The sequence below is a fragment of the Callorhinus ursinus genome, unplaced genomic scaffold (genome assembly GCF_003265705.2).
Source record: "Callorhinus ursinus isolate GAN/ISIS: 27379988/994484 unplaced genomic scaffold, GSC_fseal_2.0 scaffold12, whole genome shotgun sequence".
Lineage (NCBI taxonomy): Eukaryota > Metazoa > Chordata > Mammalia > Carnivora > Otariidae > Callorhinus > Callorhinus ursinus.
Window position 1 is genome coordinate 45055616 of NW_027397074.1, and position 19047 is coordinate 45074662.

The following is a 19047-nucleotide window of genomic DNA, read 5'->3' on the forward strand; positions in this document are numbered from 1 at the left end:
CCTCTGCCTGTCACTCCCCCTGCTTGTGCTTTCTCTCTCTCTCTCTGACGAATAAATAAATAAAATCTTTTAAAAAAAAAAGTTAAAGATGATATTTTATTACTGTGTCAATGTAACTTTTTTCTTCAGATTTTAAAAGAAATTTAAATTTTCTTTTACTTAAATTTTATTTCAATTTTTAAATTTAAATTAAATTCAAATTTTAAATTCTATTTCATAGATTTCCTTCAGATCTTAAAAGAGATTAAAACTTTTCTGTGGGCCCCTAAAAGCGTCATGAGCCGTGGGCACTGTGCCTAATGGAAAAGTTGACCCTGGGTGTGACCCAAGCCTGCCAGAAAGGAAAATCAGGCTAATCATTTCCTACAAGTGAATGACCAGGAGTAGAAATTATGCATTTAGTTCCTAGTGCAGTCACTGATTTTCCAATAGTTTCAAACGAGCGAGTTACTCTCTCTGGGTCTCAGTTCCCCGGTGTGTGAAAAAAAGGTTATCTAACTCAGTACTCACTTAAAACCTGCTCCTAGGGTCCTTAATATTAAAAATTCATTTAACAACAGTTTGTTCTGTACCAGGTACTGTATGGAAGATGAGGAAATCCGAGATAAATCCCATACAGCCCCTGACCTTGGTTTGCTGCTGAATTCCCGTGAAAGAACACTCGTTAAACATGCACAAAATAGGAGATTCTTGAAAAGGCACTAGCTTTTCCTTTGTCTGTCTTTTTTGGGGTTATTCTTTCAAATATTGATTACTCTGCATATATATCCAGGGAATGGCTTGTAACCACAAGGGTTTAGTCACAAATAAAAATTCTGAAGAAATCATGCATTTCCAGTGGGAGATTTCTATCAACAATTCAAGTGAGACTTCCTGCAATGTATGCATCTCTCTACTGTTCATAAATGTCTCCCTAAGTCAGTGCATGCCACTTTGAACTTTTCTTTGACTCCACTCCAAGAACTAAGTTGACAGTGGTGGTGGTGGGCATATATAACATGGCATGATTACCGGAAAGACCCCTAACCAAGAAACATCTCCCCTGCTAGCCTTCTACCCATGCTTGATGACCTCCTGCTGACTGTTCCTTCCTTCAGGTTAAATGTTGCCTTTCCCCTCTAAGATTTCTTTAAATTTTCAAAAACTCCCTTTAGTTATGAAGTCAAATGGTTTTCCACTGGGGCAATGCAGGCGCTAGGAATCAGGTAGAGAGAGCAAGACTGAAAGAGGAGAAAGTACATGGGAGGAATCCTCAAGACAACCTCCCACCCCACTCAACTACCATTACAATTTTACCCTAGTCTTGAGAGAAATTCCCTGCCAGTAAGTCAATAAATACTTACCTAGTAGCTCCTGTGCTGAAGGCCTGGGCTGTGAGGGGAAGTGTCTGTGTAAATCTTGATTAAAACTCTGCTGTCAACGCCACCGATAACAAACTATCTCAAGTGTCACCCAAAATACGGTGTCCTGTTTTTGGCAATGTACTATGGATGTACTTCTTTCCCCATTTCGTGTCTGATTTTGTTCTGGCAAACATGGCCTCCGAAGTACTTTGAGTAACACCACTCAATTTCCCAAACAGGCAAGACCTTGAATAGTACCCATAGCGGACTCTTTCATTATCCTAATTTTCTATTTAATTATGTTTCCCGTGATAACTGATCCCTTTTAAGCTAATAACCTGAATGCGTCAATCACTCATTTTAAAATTATTCTTTTCTCTGCCCACTAGTTCCTCCTTCCTTGACTCTGAGAGGTAAAATGAGATGTTGCTGATGCCAGTTCAGAAAGTTTCATTACACTTTCATTTCACTGGGACTACATGTTGAAACTTTCACCAAAAAAAAAAAAAAATCAAAATAATATTTCTCATCGAAAGAGTTTGATAAACCTAACAACTACCAGAGTACATATTTCGTTCTTTCTCCTTAATATAATGACTCTTTATATTTCTCTATGCTCTTCTTGATTTTCAGGCATGTGCATACTTTTTGCTTCTGTAACCTGAGCTTCCCAGATCATACAGGACTGGCCAGACAGTTCAGAGGGTGTGACTTACTCTTACAATAGAGTCCCTGACAATCACATCCCTGATTTTGAGCTTCTTCCCATCCTGTTCCCTCCCCAGCAGAATCACCTGGTCTCCAGGCCTTCTCCCTAAATCCGTCTGGTCTCTTAGAAGTGTCTAGGAGTGAGGTTGACCTGTTCATGGGCTGCCAGGGGAGGTCTCCCTGCTAGGACTGGTGGCACCAATATTTGTTCTCTTGGTCAGATAACTATGAAGGGGAGCAGATAATGAGACTGTCAACTGCTATTGAGGGTCTCATTGACTATTGAATAAGACCAACATCCAAAGAGGTGAGTACAATGAGGGAAGGCCTAAGATCACATACTGGCACAAAGCAATGATGTGAGCTTCGGGGAGGAAGGAGATAATGGCTTGGGGATGCTGGAAGGCTAAATAGAGGCACTAGGTCATTGAGTAGACCCTAGTCGAAAGGATACACTGGGAAAGACCACTGTAGGCCAATAGTTCCCAACCTCTTTGGGGGGGTTAATTTAATTAATTAACTAATTAATTAAATTTAATTAATTAAAATTACCTGGAGAGTTTAAAAAAACAAAAACAAAAACAATGGAGGCAGGAGTTTCTGATTCAATTGGCTTGGGTTGGGGCCCAAATAAGGACATTTAAAAATGTTCCCCAGGATTATATGAGTATGTTCACTTTATGAAAATTCACTAAGCTGTACAGGTAAGATTTGTACACTTTTCATATCTGTTTTATGCATCAATAAAAAGGTTTAAGAAAATGAAAAAAAATGTTCCCTAGGGGAGGCTAAAATGAAGCTTGTGGTGAATTTGTGTTTATTTTCCTATATTTACAGATAGAAACATAAGAAATATAGGTATGTATGTATTCTTGGGTTATTATGCATCCATTCCTAGATATGTCCACTGAGAGGGCCTAGAAGCAATGACACACCAATAATAATGAATATACCTAACGTAGGACCTTAGGTTCTAAACGCCATTCTCCAATAAAAGGAAACAGGGCTCCCCAGAGAAATGATGAATTCTAAGGCCTGAAGCGGGGAAAATACAAGATAAACCTGGAGCATATTTGTAGCACCAGAATAAGAGAGTATTGTTTTAAAAAAAAAAGTGGGGGTGGAGGATGAAGGGAGCACGTCCAAAGGACAAGGGGCTAGTCTGAAGTAGCCCCCAGTGGCCAAAGCTAGAATAATTTGAGCAACAAAATAAAGAAAGTATTAGATTATAACACAAAGCATGGATAAGTACCCACCAATCCATACACAGTTGAATCATTAAATAAGCAGGGAGAAGGCGAAATCTTCTTTACATAAAGAAGTCCAATTAATAAATACAGAAGAAATGAGGGATACAGAAAGTCACCCAGAGAACACCAGAGTAACAGTTGCTGGGGCTAAGACCCATAGATGGATGTCAAAATCAGTGGACAAAACTGGATATTTGCATAGCCTCAAAATAATCCCTCAAAATATTTCTTATTGTGGTGGTTTTAACGTATGTCCACATTTTTAATGTACTTTTCCCTCCAAAAACTGAGGCTTAGTTCCCTTCCTGTGAGTGGAGGCTGGACTTAGTGACTCTCTGACTAATAGGTACAGAGAGAGAAAAACAGTAACTCTATGGTGGAGAACACTGGTGGGACACCACCTTGACCGAGTGATCAGCGTTAGCATCACCAGAAATAAGTCATATTGCTATCACGTGCCCCCTGATAGGAAGCAACAAGAAAGGCACACACCCTCTGTGATATTCTTCCCCCAAATCCATAACCCCACTTTAAGGATGAGAAAATATCAAACAAACCGGAGGAACTTTCTACAAAATACTTGACCAGTGGTCTTTCCAAGTGTCAAGCTCCAAAAAAAACAAAGACGTTTTTGCAGATTGGAGGAGACCAGGGAGACATGTTTCATAAATACGATGTGATTTCCTAGTTTGGCTCTTTGAGCAGACAAAGGCCATTAGTGGGAAACGGATGAAATCCAAATGAAGTCTGCATTGAGTTACTGAAGAGCCAATGTTGATTTCTTAGTTTTGTTAAATGTACTGCGATAACATAAGATGTTAACACTAGGGGGAGCTAGTGAAGGGCATATAGGAACTTGATTACCATCTTTATAATTCTTCGATAAATCTAAAATCACTTAAAATTTAAAAAATTGAAATATAAACACGTAAACATTTTTTTCAGTGTTCTCCAGGTGATGTTCATGGGTGGCCAGGGTTGGGAAATCCTTACTCTAGGTAAAGGCAGAAACTTCAGCTGAATCACAAAGTGATAAAATATGAGCCATTTGAGGAAAATGATGATATGGAAATATTTTTCTATAGTGTACGTAATAAAGGATGGTGGGGGATGAGAGGAGAGAGGTAGTTGGGTTAGATTATAAATAGTTTTTTTACCATACAAGATAAGAGATCAGTCTTTTACATTGTAGGCCTTGGGAAGTCATTATATTTTTTAAGCAGAGTGAACTTAGAAGTCGTATCTGGGGTTAGTTTTAGATAACTCTACTGTCACTTAAATGCTTTATAACAATAGCAATTACTTAAAAATATCTTGCAAATTTATAATTTGAAGGATGTGGAATTATGTGTGGATGCCATACAAAAATTGTATTTTTATTTTAATGTCCTTGTGCTTTCCTTTATGCATTTCTGCATTATGCAACACACTCCCTAGTTAGGCATCCTAGGCAGGACCTGGGAAGAGCTAGGATCAAATAGCAGAAATACAACGGGAAAGTAAGAGTTAAAGGTCAGCTTCCAGCATGTAAAGTGGAATTTTGCAGGAGGTAATTTGCAAACTACGCTGAGCCAAGCCTGATGGGACAGACCATGGAATTCCTTGCAACTAAATTCCAGACTAGAAAGAAAGAAAAAAGGTAAGTTCAGCCCTCCAGCCCCAGGAGTGACCCTTCAGTAGTTTTAAATTTTTCCAGAAATAGATCTTTATTAGGGGTGGCATCTTCCTCAGAACCTTCAAGACAATATCCCTGTGGGGAAAGACAGGCGGGATTGTCTGGTCAGTGACCCTGTGAGCTCAGGTTGCCCAGAGTGGGCTCACTGGGGCCAGGCAAATTCAGCTTCTGGAAAAACAAGGGCTCCCTTTCCTCAGGCAGCTTGAAACCTGTTTCTTCAAGCTGAAAGCCTACAGTTGGTGATGTCAGACAACCCCTTGCCGAGTTGGGGTGTCACCCAGAGTGCTTAGTGCCTATGTTCCGAGAGCTCATTACCTATATGCAAGGTGTTCTCATCTTTGTAGTGTAAGAAAATAGACGGTCAGGGGGACAGAGGATCTCCCCTAAAAAACAAACTCACAGCTGCATTCGCCTGGCCCTGTCTAGTTGATAAAAATATCCACCAAAAGGGGCGCCTGGGTGGCTCAGTATGTTGAGTGTCAACTCTTGATTTTGGCTCAGGTCCTGATCTGAGGGTCATGAGATGGAGCCCTGCATGGGGCCCTCACTCAGTGGGAAGTCAGCTTGAGATTCTCTCCCTCTGCCCCTCCCCTTCACAGGCAAGCTTGCTCTCTCTCTCCCACTCTCTCTCACTCTCTCTCACTCTCAAATAAATAAATCTTTAAAAAATACATATCCATCAGTGGAAAAACAGTTAACTACCTTTTGGGGCAAATATGCAATAGAATACTATGCAATCATTACAAATGATGACTGGGTTGTATAATTTTATCGTGGGAAGATGTCTATAAATATCTTGAATGATTAAAAAATAAATTCAAATAATGCAATATATGTTAAGAAAAAAAAGAAGATAGCAGGAGGGGAAGAATGAAGGGGGGAAATCGGAGGGGGAGAGGAACCATGAGAGATGATGGACTCTGAAAAACAAACTGAGGGTTCTAGAGGGGAGGCGGGTAGGGGGATGGGTTAGCCTGGTGACGGGTATTAAAGAGGGCACGTTCTGCGTGGAGCACTGGGTGTTATGCACAAACAATGAGTCATGGAACACTACATCAAAAAGTAATGATCTAATGTATGATGATTAACATAACAATAAAAAATTTAAAGTAAAAAAAATAAATTCAGCTTGAGCATGCTCTAGTCTATGAAAATAATATGTAAGTCTATGTGCGAGAGTGCGGTGCATGCATGGATGCACAGAGAACTGTATGGAAGGATATTCATTAACTTAACATCTTTTATCTCTGGCAACTGGTGTTCTTTTATTCTTTTTTCTTTGGGTTTTCTCTGTTGCTTCAGTTTTTTAATTTTTAATTTTATTTTTATAATCAGAAAAATAAACTATTTTCATTTTGCAATAAAATAAAGTATTTGTTACACCTCAAAAAGCTCATTGTTCTCTCTGAGTATTCCTCATGTTGCTAATTACAGTTTCAACTATTACATTTTGGAAAATTAAATTAAGAATTGTGTTAAAAATAAATAGCTAAAAGATAGTATTTTTCTGGCTATACTACAATTTATGTAAGATTTCTCTAAGTGTAGGGGCATTGGGGTCATTTCAAACTTTTGATAAATTAATGAATAAATATCTTGATATATAAATCCTTATACTTCTGACTAGTTCATTAGTATATGGAAGAAAATTTAATGAAGCAAAGTAAACTTTGACAAATATCCCAAATTGCTCTATCCAATCATTAGAGAGTCTCTATCGAGTTACATTTGTATCTTGTCTTTTTAAAAACTCTTTGCCATTTAATAATTAAAAAGAAACAATCTTGTTTTCATTTAGATTTAGTTAGTTCCTAGGGAGACTGGGCACTTTAATATATTACTTGCTCTTTTCATAAAATGTTAAATTTATGAATTGCCTTTTCATGTCCTTTGTTCATTTTAATTTAATGTGGGGGGAGAGGTTCTTGTTAACAAGGACAATGAGTTCACCTCAATAATAATTTTGTAAATATTCGCTCAATTTTGTAGTTTTATTTTGTTTGTGGTGGTTGTCAAATACACATACAGAGTAATACGTATTTTATGTGGTCAAATCTATTACAAATGTTACTTTTTAAATATTTTTCCATTGATTTTTGTAGCTGAAAAGTCCTTCCCCATCCCAAACTCAGATAATCTGTTACCGAATTCTTTATAGTAAAGATCATTTACATCTAATTCTTTAGTTCATTTGGAATTTACTTTGATGTGTGATATGAGGATCTAAATTCTTTTTCCCAAATGGCTAACCAACTATTAAGATACTAAGTTATGACATCCACTAAGATCTGCTGCTTAATTGTTGAACCAGTTAGAAGGTTCGTTCTTCCAGCATAATTTGAGGCAGTTTGTAATTCATTGCTTGCTAAAAGTATATAGAAATTAAAACCTCTGGCAACTACCACTCCACCCGCCTTCCCTGGTTTTACACCTGCATTCCCCCACCCCCACCCGCCCATCCCTCCTCCTCCAGGTGCATTGCATTCCTGAGATTGCAGCCCTGCAGTACAAGGAGCGAGCGAGGTGTTGGTCTGGGGTGAAAGGGTCTTCACTGCCTCACAGAGCTGTCTTGGTGCTGTAGAGAAGTAACTGCCAGGTGCTCACCTGTGAAGGCCCCATATCTCTGGAGCCTCGGGGTACATGGAAACTTCCTTATAGCATCCTGATCAGGAGCCTCTTCAACACTTAGTTAATAAAACTTCTCCTGGAGTGAGTCAGAGAGTTGACCAATGTGTTTAATCCCCAAGGCAGTTGTAATTTACAACTGACTTCATCAATCGTTTTTGAAAGTGTGTATATGGGGGCGGGGTGATAAATTAGGTATCTTGCTGCCTAGCAGCCTTCTTAACCCAAAGTCTAGTAATTATTTCTATACTTAAATTATTTATTTCATTGGAATCAACCCCTTAAGGAGGACTTCAGACTTACCAAGCCACTGATTATGTAATAAATTTGTAATGTATATAGACTATGTAAAGCATCTTACAGTGCTTTGGCTCACTATCTTTAAGTTCGGATTTTTTTACTTGGTATTTTTACTTAAAAGATAAGTACATTTTAATACCTGCAGCCATTGTAATGTATTACAGCAAAGACAAAAAGGAGAAGAGTTTCAAATCAAAATGGTAATATGTTTTATTTCCGACAACCTTCTCTTACCCAAAAACTCTTCACCATAAAATTTCCCTACACTTTATATTTTGTGAAAAAAATGTGTGTTCTGTTTTAATGCAGTTCTAATTCTTTATGTGTCTTCAATAATTATACCTCATTCCAAAGTACATTGCCAAAAATAACCCATTAGCAGCAGCCGAAGCTTTGTCTCAGCAGGATCTCCCATACTTTATGGTTACTTTTACTCTGAGAATAGCGTACTCTTCCTTAGTGAATTAATCTCTTAATGGAATTTCTTCTGCATTATTTAGTGAAACGACCCCACTGGGGGCTAACCCACCCTCTATAAGTAATTAGAGGTAAGTATGTTTAATGCATTTCTGAATATTTTACTCTAATACACTTTTCAGTCACAAATAAGCAGCTGAATCAACCTACCTTTGGGGCTGTTGAATCTAGATTTGGAACTACACATGTAATTGTGTGGCACCTGACCCACCCGACTGCATGGTGACTCAAATTTACCTTCTAAAGGGGCAGGAAACAAAACAGCCAGCAGGCTCTCCTGACATTTCAGATCAAGGGTGAGTTTCCTTCTTCCTCTCACCAAATGTTAAGAAACCTACCTGAGTTAGAAAAGTTGCTTTAGCTACTCCCTCCGGCAATGTTCTCTCCTCCATAGCTCCATTTAATGAGGGCTCTACTTGATTTTTTTCCTGCTCTGGCTCAAGTTGCATGTCTGTGACTTCATCCACCACCGTTTAGCACAGGTATCCCTGCCTCTGTTCCGGAGTCTGGCTGTTCATCCACCCATGATAGTCAGGTTCTTCCAAGGTCAATCCAAACCCTGGTAAAGAGGCCAGAGATGCTAATGGCCTTGCTGAAGCTAGATTAGGATTCTTTTTTTTAAAAATAGATATGTTTATTTTCTATTATTTAGAAAGGAAGAAAATTCAAAGTGTTTCTCAAGAAAAAAAAAAAGTATACTCCAGGATTGGCATTAAAAGAATCCATAAAAAGCTGTAGGACTAGACTTGTGTCATTTTCATTTTCTTGACCCAGGGGGAGCTTTGCATAGATCCTGTTGTTCTGGTCAGGGATAACCAGCGTGCCTCACTATTTTTCAAATTACATTTGGGACCATGGACATATTCCTGCGAAAGGCTTGAAGCCGTCCTGCTCAAAGTGTGGTCCACAAATTTGTGCTTGTCCATGTTGAGAAACGTATAGAAATTGAGACATGATCCACCCTGTTGTCAAGGATGTGGAACTCTCTCTCCTACATTGCTGGTGGGAATGCAAAAATCACGCAAACATTTTGCAAAACAGTATGACAGTTTCTTATAAGGTTAAGAAACTTTGTACACTTACCATACAACCCGGCATTCTTACTGTGAAGCAGTTACTCAAGAGAAATAACATGTGCCCACACAAAGATTTGTGTGTAGCAGCATTATTTACAGTAGCCAGAAACTGAAAACAACCCAAATCTCTATCCGCTAGTAAGTGAATAAACAAACTGTGGTACAAACATATAATAGAATATTATGCATCAAAAAAAATGGACTGATATATACAACCACATGGATGAATATCACAAATACTATTTTAGGGGAAAGAAGCCAAACACAAAAGATGACATACTGTACGATTCCATTTAGGTGAAATTCTATGAAAGGTAAAACTTATGGGGAGAGAAAGCAGGTTCATGGTTGTCTGGAGCCAGGGATCATGGTGGAGGGAACACTGCAAAGGGACAAGGGGGAATTTTCAGAATGATGGAACTGTTCTATCTGATTTGGGTAATTTGGATGACTATGTACAGTCATCAAAATTTATCAAACAGTGTGCGTAGAGTGAGTAAATTTTATTGTATGTACATTAAACCTAAATAAAATGAGAGAAAAGGGTAGGAAAGAAAGAAGGAGGGAGAAAAAGAAAAACAAAGAGAAAGGGAAGGAAGGAAAGAAGGAATAGAGGGAGGGAGGGAGATAAGGTCAACAATAAAAGATCTTTATTCTAGATGCGGTACATATATACAACAGAATAAGCCATCAAAAAACACGAAATCTTCCATTTGCAACGACGTGGATGGAACTGGGGGGTGTTATGCTGAGTGAAATAAGTCAATCAGAGAAAGACATGTATCATATGACCTCGCTGATATGAGGAATTTTTAACCTCGGGAAACAAACTGAGGGTTGCTGGAGTGGTGGGGGGTGGGAGGGATGGGGTGGCTGGGTGATAGACATTGGGGAGGGTATGTGCTATGGTGAGCGCTGTGAATTGTGCAAGACTGTCGAATCACAGATCTGTACCTCTGAAACAAAAAATGCAATATATGTTAAGAAAAAAAAAGAAGAAGAAGATAGCAGGAAGGGAAGAATGAAGGGGGGGAAATCGGAGGGGGAGACGAACCATGAGAGACGATGGACTCTGAGAAACAAACTGAGGGTTCTAGAGGGGAGGGGGTGGGGGGATGGGTTAGCCTGGTGATGGGTATTAAGGAGGGCACGTTCTGCGTGGAGCACTGGGTGTTATACGCAAACAATGAATCATGGAACACTACATCAAAAACTAATGATGTAATGTATGGTGATTAACATAACAATAAAATTTAAAAAGAAATCATATATATATGTTTATATATATAAAAACAATATAAAAAATAATTTAAAAAATAAAATTAAAAGAAGAAACTATGAACTAATAAAGGAGTGTTGTTTGAAGTTAAAAAAAAAAAGACCTTCATTCTGAAAGTAAATAAAATGGTTTGAAGGGAAGAAATAAAATTTCATTTGCCCCCCGGCCCCTGCAAAAGACAAGTTTGAGCCACAACCAATGAGTCTGAAGTGGAGGTATTTTTATTTTATATTATTCACACTGAGTTCTGAGATTCCTCTGTAAGCGGGGTGCAGGGAGACAGGACCAGCACCCGCTGCCAGTCTTGCTCCGTCACATCAGCCGCTGAGTCAGGAAGCAACTTAGACCTGGGGTAAATCTGAATCTTTGCTATACACACCTTCAGACCAAGCCTTCAGAGTGTGGTCCACTGTCTCTAAAGACAAAATGTCATTCTTACTAGAACATTTATTTTGTTTTTCTTTTTACCAGCACCTCAGAGAATAGCATCAACAGCTTAATGTTTACTTCAATGAATCAAGGCTGTTTCCATAGCAACACCTCTAATTCTCTGGAACTGCCATTTTATGTCAATTTACTATTAATGGAAGATGAAACAAAAGAAAGCACACAGAAGAGAGAAAGCTTAGTGCCTAAGACTGAAAAGCAGAACAAGGCGGAAGGAAAGTAAATGCGTCATTGGCAAGACTTTCAATACTTAGTGGGCTCTGACGTTATTCAACAGGTAACCATTTCACGCTTAGGTTTATCTAATGATTTCATAGGACCATAGAGTCTTTGAACTAGAATGGCCTTAAAAGCCACCTGCAAACCTTTATTTTAGAGTCCAGAACACTTATTCCCAAAAGGCGTAAGGGATTTAACGAAGGTCATTTGGCTGGTAAGGGCAGAGCAGAACACAGGATGCAGAACTGATGTCTGGGGCTCTTTTGGGGCACAACATGATAATGTGTCTTTCACCTGATAGTCCACTAGCTTAGGCTCAGCTAAAAATTTTTTGGGGGAATCCATTGTACTGAATACCAAGAGTTGCCCTACCTGGCCTACAGACAAGGAAGGTGAGGCCATCGATTGTGGTTACCAAGGCCATTGCTTGTAACTGAGAAGTAAAATCAGATGTTGTGTAGCAAGCACGTCTCAGTCAGAATCCAGCTGCAAGAAATAGAGACCACCCTAGGGATTTTATGCAGAATGTTACTTAATACAAGGAATCAGGTGCTTCAGAAATTGGTGGAAGGGCCAGAAGACTGTGCTGTAGGCTAGATCTCCAAGAATGATGCCCAGAACCATGTGGAGCTGACCCACCAGGGAAGTTTTCACGTCTGTCCCAACCAGGAAGGTGGAAAATCAAGAGGATGCCACTGGAACTATTGGGTCCAAGAAAATGTCAGCATGGATAAGATCCAGAATCAAGTAGCTGGTATCCAGAAGTTACTGGTACTCTCACCATACACAAATCTGGAGCTTGGACACCGGACGTAGGTTATGACTCAGTAACCCCACCTATCCTTTTCCAGCTCAGAGAAACAGCTGCACACGTGCACAAGGGGGTAAGTATGAGGATTTGATTTCAGATCATGTGTAGCAGCGTGATACTTAGAAGTACAATCATATTCATCACCAGGATAATGACTGAATAAACTATGGAAAAGCCTCCCTAGAGAATTAAACATAAAAGTTAAAAAAAAAAAAAGATAGGATGCTCTGTACTGTCATTGAAGAATCTTGAGGACGTACTGTAGAAAGTTTTCTGGGTGCATACTTCAGCTGCTGGAATGATTGAGAGATAATCCCATATGAACAAGAAATGCTCTGCACCAAATTTCTAGGCTTTTGATGCCCTCAGGCAGTTGAAGGGTATAAAAAGAGGTCAGAGTGATGAAAAAGGGGATTCCTGAGATGTCTTCGGGAAAGATTTCCAGGAGAGGGGAGAATTCCTGTTCCATTCTATGCGCGTCTAATGAGGGAAAGCCTGGTAAAGCTGAGGAGAGGACAGCATGGACAGGGCCGGACTCCTCCCCAGGAAATCTAAAGGGTGGACAATGGCTGGCTTAGTGCTTTGTGTGGGAGCCAGAGCCAGAGAGCACCATTGTGCTGAGAAAGGCCACCCCTCCCGGCACGCAAGAGGCAGCAGATGGGTAAGGTCTTCTTTGGGCCAGGGCAGCCATGCGGGCCTGACACCCACAGTGAGGTGGCCTCCTAGGAACCACAGTTGGAGCAGGCATCTCAGGGGATTGAACGCATTTGCAGCAGAAGGGGAGCATCCCCAGGTTGAGGGTTAGGACTTCAACATATTTGGGGGTGGGTGGGGCAGAATTTAAACTACAACACAAGGAAATTGACTAAAGCCATGAATAATCTGTTTTAGATCAACCAGGGAAAGAGCCCAAGATGTCCCAGCAGGTGAAAGCTGTCTAACCCTTCCCCTCCATTCTCACTTCCTCTCTTCTGCCTTGACCTTGGGAAGCAACAGCTAACAGTTAACTAACAGGGGGTAGGGGAGGAGGTGGGCAGCAAGGAGAGGACACACCTTTCCCCAAAAGCTGACAGTCACTACCTAACTACAAGCTCTAGTGGGGAAAAGAGTTCCTATCTTTGAATGAAGATTAAGGTGTTGATTGATATCTTGGACTGCACATATTTTGAAACTGACTATCATGGAAACTTTCAAGCATACGAAAAGTAGAGAGACTAGAATAATGAATTCCCTATGTACCCATTGCCCAAAGTCAACGATTATCAACTCATGGCCAGCATTTTTTTTTTTAATCTACACCTTCCCAAGCTCCCCCTTCCCCAGATTCTTTTAAAGCAATTCCCAGATGTTGTAGAATTCCATCCAGAGATATTTCAACATGTATCTCTGGAAAATAAAAACTTTTCTTAAAAATAAAACATAACCACCATATCATTATCATATTCTCAAAATTTAAAAAGAATCCCTTAATATCAATTGTTTACTAAATGTTCAGCTTTCTCCATTTGTTGTATAAAAATTTTCACATACTTTATTCACCTGCGTAGCCAAAAAAGATCTATACATTGCAATGAGTTGCTATTTCTTCTAAGTCACTTTTAATCTATAGGTTTCTCTCTCCTCCCTGCCTTCTTTCTTCCTTACAATTTTTTTGTAAAGTAACTGAGCTTTTGTCCTACAGTGTTTCCTGTGGCCTGATTTTTGCTGCTCACATCCCCATGGTGTTATTTACCATGTTTTTCTGTCTCCTGTATTTTCTGTAAATTGGAAGTTGGATTTAGAGCTGTGGTTCTCAAAGGTAGCCCATGGGGATCATCCGGGAGATTTTAAAAATCCTGAAGCCCAAGAGAGTTCCAGGTCAACTGCATCAAAGACTCTGGAGGTGAAACAGAGGCACTGGGATTTTTAAAAACTTCTCAGATGATCCCACTATGCAACCAATACTGAAAATCACTTCTCTAGAGTTCTGCTCATATTTAGCTTCAATATTTCCCCTCTTTGACAGGAGATGTTTGTTGTATACCTTACACTGGATATTTGAAATTTCCAAAGTGACCTTTTGTTTTACAACACCATGAATGTAGAAGTGTCTATGACCTCAGACTGATCAGAAGAGTCTTGAGAATGGCCCTGTTTTTCATCCAGCAGCAAGCAATGATTACCCCCACTGAACAAATTCTAAAGGGACAACAGGAGGAAAAATAAAGAATGTTGGATCATATCACAAATTGTCCTTGAGGAATGAGCCAGTCACATGTAACTGGATAAGAAGATATCTAGGAGGGCACACACAAAACTCATAGCCAAGGTTACCTCTGGGAAGTGACTGAATTTGGTGTGGCCGCAGAGTGTTTGTGTATGTGTCCATGACAGATTTTAGTCTTATCCCCAACATTTAAATTTTAGATTGAAAGTAAAATCATGTGTTAATTGTGTAAGCCAAGTTCATGAAAAGGGAAACGATAGTGGATTTTTTAACATTAAAATCTCATACTTTTCCATTATAAAAGTATTATATTTCGGGAGGGATGGGGTGGCTGGGTGATAGACATTGGGGAGGGTATGTGCTATGGTTAGCGCTGTGAATTGTGCAAGACTGTTGAATCACAGATCTGTACCTCTGAAACAAATAATGCAATATATGTTAAGAAAAAAAAAGAAGAAGAAGATAGCAGGAGGGGAAGAATGAAGGGGAGTAAATCGGAGGGGGAGACGAACCATGAGAGACGATGGACTCTGAAAAACAAACTGAGGGTTCTAGAGGGGAGGGGGTGGGGGGATGGGTTAGCCTGGTGATGGGTATTAAGGAGGGCACGTTCTGCGTGGAGCACTGGGTGTTATGCACAAATAATGAATCATGGAACACTACATCCAAAACTAATGATGTATGGTGATTAACATAACAATAAAAATTTTTTTAAAAAGTATTATATTTCCACTAGAGAAAAAATTTTAAATAAAGGAAGAAGAAAAGTAAACTATAAACTATAACTTCCCCGCTCAGACTTATTTTTATGTATTTTCCAAAATTAGTTTGTTATGGACTAAATGTCTTCCCTTGATTTTTAAACTTCCTCCCACTGGCCTGGACATAGCCACCAGATGCCCATCTATTAATGTTTTTTTCTGCTTGAAAATTTTCATATTTTTTAAATTATAAATAAATTACATATTATAATAATTTATATTTATCCTAAGCACTCTATCAGCTGTTATTCTCACAAAAACTTGATAATGTGAATTCTTTTATTGTTCTCATTTTAGAGATGATAAGGGGGTTAGAGGAGATAAAAACTTTCCCAAACATGTGGTGATGTCTAATCTTTTCTTAGCTAAGAGGCTGGGATGAAGCTGGCTAAGAGAGTGTCTCCTCTGTGAAGCTGCAAATATTTCAAATTCAAGAAATCCCTACAAAGTCCTCAATTAAGCAGTGAGCCAATGGTGATAAATCAGAGAAATGGGAGAGCTCAGAAACTGATCTGGAAGCCACAGAACAGAGCCAGGGAATCTGCAAACTACAGAGACACAAGCAGGGATGAATGCATGGAAGGGATGGAGGTTTCCAGGCTGACACCTGGGGGAGTGGTGTCACTCATGTCTATATTTAGTTTGCTGAGATGGGTCAGGTATGGGTGGGCAGTCAGGATCTGGGACTAACTCAGTTTGTGTACAGCTTAATACAGAATGTCAAGCCAATGCATCCTGATTTTCTTGAGTCACTGATGCCACAGAGTTGTAGGGCATTGACTGGTCTGCCCTCCCCACCCCACCCCCTGCCTACTGTCCCCAGAAATAGCCAGCACAATTGGTTGTAAGGGTCAACACCTTTACTTTTCCTGGGTGCTCTGGAACAAATAAAGCCATTGCCTCCTGCCACTGTAAAGAGTTGTTCTTGATGGGGTACTCATGGCCTCTGACCTACGGATTTGTGAATCTAAGGAGGGATTTATTTTATTTAGCTGAGTTTGGAAGAAATGCTCCTAACTGCATATTACATCATTATCCCATGTCTCTGTTTCTCAATTATATTTGCTTTACAATTAACCCCTGAAAAAATAAAGTCAAATTGAAAGATGTAGCTACATGGCTTTCTACAACACAGAAAAAACTCTTAAAGATATTTGAAGAGACAAATGTGTTATTTATTCAACTATAGTTTTGTTTTTTTAATGTGATTTTTTTTTGTAATAGACAGCAGCCAGACAACCTAAGAGCCTTTTTAACGAGTTTTTCTTGGTATTGACAGAAAAATCTATTTTGTGCAAGTGGCAGCAGAGGGCGCTCTTCCTACAGATTAGTTTCTATCAGACCTTTTCTTCCTAAAGGAAAACTGTTAAAAATGTCTGTATGTTGCTCGACCGCTGTGCGCGAGCCCGGTGTCCCCACGGCGGGCAGCAGCGGCGGCGTCCGTGGAACGCGGAGGGGGCGGAGGGAGCCCGCGGCGGCGGCGGCGGCTGCAGTGAAGAAATGGCGGAGACTGTGGCGGACACCCGGCGGCTGATCACCAAGCCGCAGAACCTGAATGATGCCTACGGGCCGCCCAGCAACTTCCTAGAGATCGATGTGAGCAACCCGCAGACGGTGGGGGTTGGCCGGGGCCGCTTCACCACCTACGAAATCAGGGTCAAGACAAATCTGCCTATTTTCAAGCTGAAGGAATCTACTGTTAGAAGAAGATACAGTGACTCTGAATGGCTGCGAAGTGAATTAGAAAGAGAGAGCAAGGTTGTAGTCCCCCCGCTCCCTGGAAAAGCGTTTTTGCGTCAGCTTCCTTTTAGAGGAGATGATGGAATATTTGATGACAATTTTATTGAAGAAAGGAAGCAAGGGCTGGAGCAGTTTATAAACAAGGTCGCTGGTCATCCTCTGGCACAGAATGAACGTTGTCTTCACATGTTTTTACAGGACGAAATTATAGATAAAAGCTATACTCCATCTAAAATAAGACATGCCTGAAATTTGGTGAGAAGGGGCAAAACAAAAAACAAAACCAAAAAAAACCTTTCCATGACTGTTATTCATATGCACCAGTGAAGAAGTTCTAACTTTTAGCATGCTGCACAGAAACTGGTATAACATGCCTTCAGTATACTAACCTTCATATGCTCTGTTTTGTTTTGTTTTGTTTTGTTTTGGCAGTTGACAAGAAGTTAATTTGCTTTAGTGAAAAATCCCTCATTCCAGCCTTTCTATATAAATAGGTCTTCCTTGCTGTTTTATTGTGGTACCCACTATGGCCTCACAGACCTGTTACTCCAGTATAACCCGCAGTGTCCTAACTAAAGTTACTGACTTGGTCTTATCTGCACAGTTTTTGTGTCCTGTTTGCTTCTTGAATCTGATTAACTAGTATATTTCTCTTACTCCTTTTTAATATGTGATGTCCCTTGACCTAATTTATGTGTAGAAGCACTACACCATTGGTTTCCAGTCCCCTATGTATAAGATACACACTTGTGTGCAGAAAGTCTCTCTTCAGGCTTGTAATACCTTTCACGTGGAAGATCAATGAGGGAAGTCTTTATATTCTGCATAAAAACAAAATCAAATTTACATACTAAAATCATTTGTCTAAAAATTTAAGTTGTTTTCAAATAAAAATAAAAAAGCTTTTCTGATGTGCACTGAAAAAAAAAGTCTGTATGTTAATGTTTATGCCTCCTCCTAAATATAACACATATAATTGTATTTATATGTATATGTATAATATCTGTTTATGTGTTTATATAAAGATATATTTTTATAAATACATTTTAATATGTAAATAAATGTATTTGTATATTTCAATTATGTATAGATATGTTTAGAAAGAGCCATAAAAGTAACATACACAAATACAGATAGATAAATAGATTACGTTTATAGTTTCTCCCCACCCATTAATACTAAAACCACATGTGATTATGTTCCCTTAAGTAATTACCACTTATTTCTCCTTAGGCATGTTAACTTCCCATTTCACAGTGGGAACTCAATCTCGAGCACAGAAAATTGGGACTTCGGGGTATTGCCCTCTCATCCTCCAGCTTATGTACTTTTTCTTAGGGTCCTCTCTGGAGAACCAGAAGCCGTTTTTGGAGCATGTCCAAAGAAAAAGGAGGCACGTTTAGTTTCTCCTGTGATGGCTTTTGTTATGCTCTGCTGTGAATGGTCTGCAAACTGCTCCCACACTCCTTCCTCTCTCTTTTCTTTATCTCCCCTCCTCTCCCATATCCCTGCTCCTCCAAGCCTTTCTTCACAATTACATGCTTCTATCATGGTCCTCCATCTCCAAAGCCATAGGCATCACTGTCTAAGCTACCCACTTGTAGCCAGTCTCCAGGGTGGCCCCAGTGATCCCTGCCTACTTTGTATGTATAACCTTAGTGCCCTCCGGCATCCAGCAGAGCTGATCTTCGTACCCTCTAGGCTATTGTGGGAATGGTGGTGTGTGACTTGCACAGTTAAGGTCACAAAAGACACGTGGCTTCCACCTCGCCGTGTCTTGGATCATGGAGCTAGCCGCCATGCTCTGAGAGGCTAATGTAGTCCCATGGAGGGTCCTCGTTTCAAGGAACTGAGCTCTCCTGCCAATAGCCCACAGGGGCTTAGCCACGGGAGCGAGCCACCTTGGAAAGCAAATCCTCCAGCCCTAATAAAGCCTTCAGAAGATGCAACCCTGGTGGCCATTTGACTACAGCTTCATCAGAAACCCTGGGCCAAAACCATCTAAGTCACTTCCGAATTCCTGCCCCACGGGAAATGTGAGATAATAAATGCGTATTGTTTTAAGATGCTAGATTGGGGGTAATTTGTTATGCAGCCATAGAAACAAATGCTCCTCTCCTTGTGCCTGAT

General features: G+C 39.9%; 1 protein-coding gene across 2 annotated transcripts; it reads left to right on the forward strand.

Annotated features, from left to right (window-relative positions):
• Positions 1-16627: 16627 nt before the first annotated feature.
• On the forward strand, positions 16628-17823 carry LOC112825217 (sorting nexin-3-like). 2 transcript variants are annotated; one of them, XM_073899013.1, is made up of 2 exons: positions 16635-16773; positions 16840-17823. In XM_073899013.1, the coding sequence occupies exons 1-2, from the start codon at positions 16678-16680 to the stop codon at positions 17164-17166; spliced, it is 423 nt and encodes a 140-aa protein (XP_073755114.1). In that variant the 5' UTR covers positions 16635-16677; the 3' UTR covers positions 17167-17823. The 2 variants fall into 2 exon arrangements, with proteins under 2 accessions (XP_073755113.1, XP_073755114.1); XM_073899012.1 differs by having other exon boundaries at positions 16628-17801.
• The last annotated feature ends 1224 nt before the right edge of the window (positions 17824-19047 follow it).

Excerpts from the sequence above, each read along its gene's own strand:
- LOC112825217 (XM_073899012.1), top strand. The coding sequence starts at position 16,678 with ATGGCGGAGACTGTGGCGGACACCCGGCGGCTGATCACCAAGCCGCAG.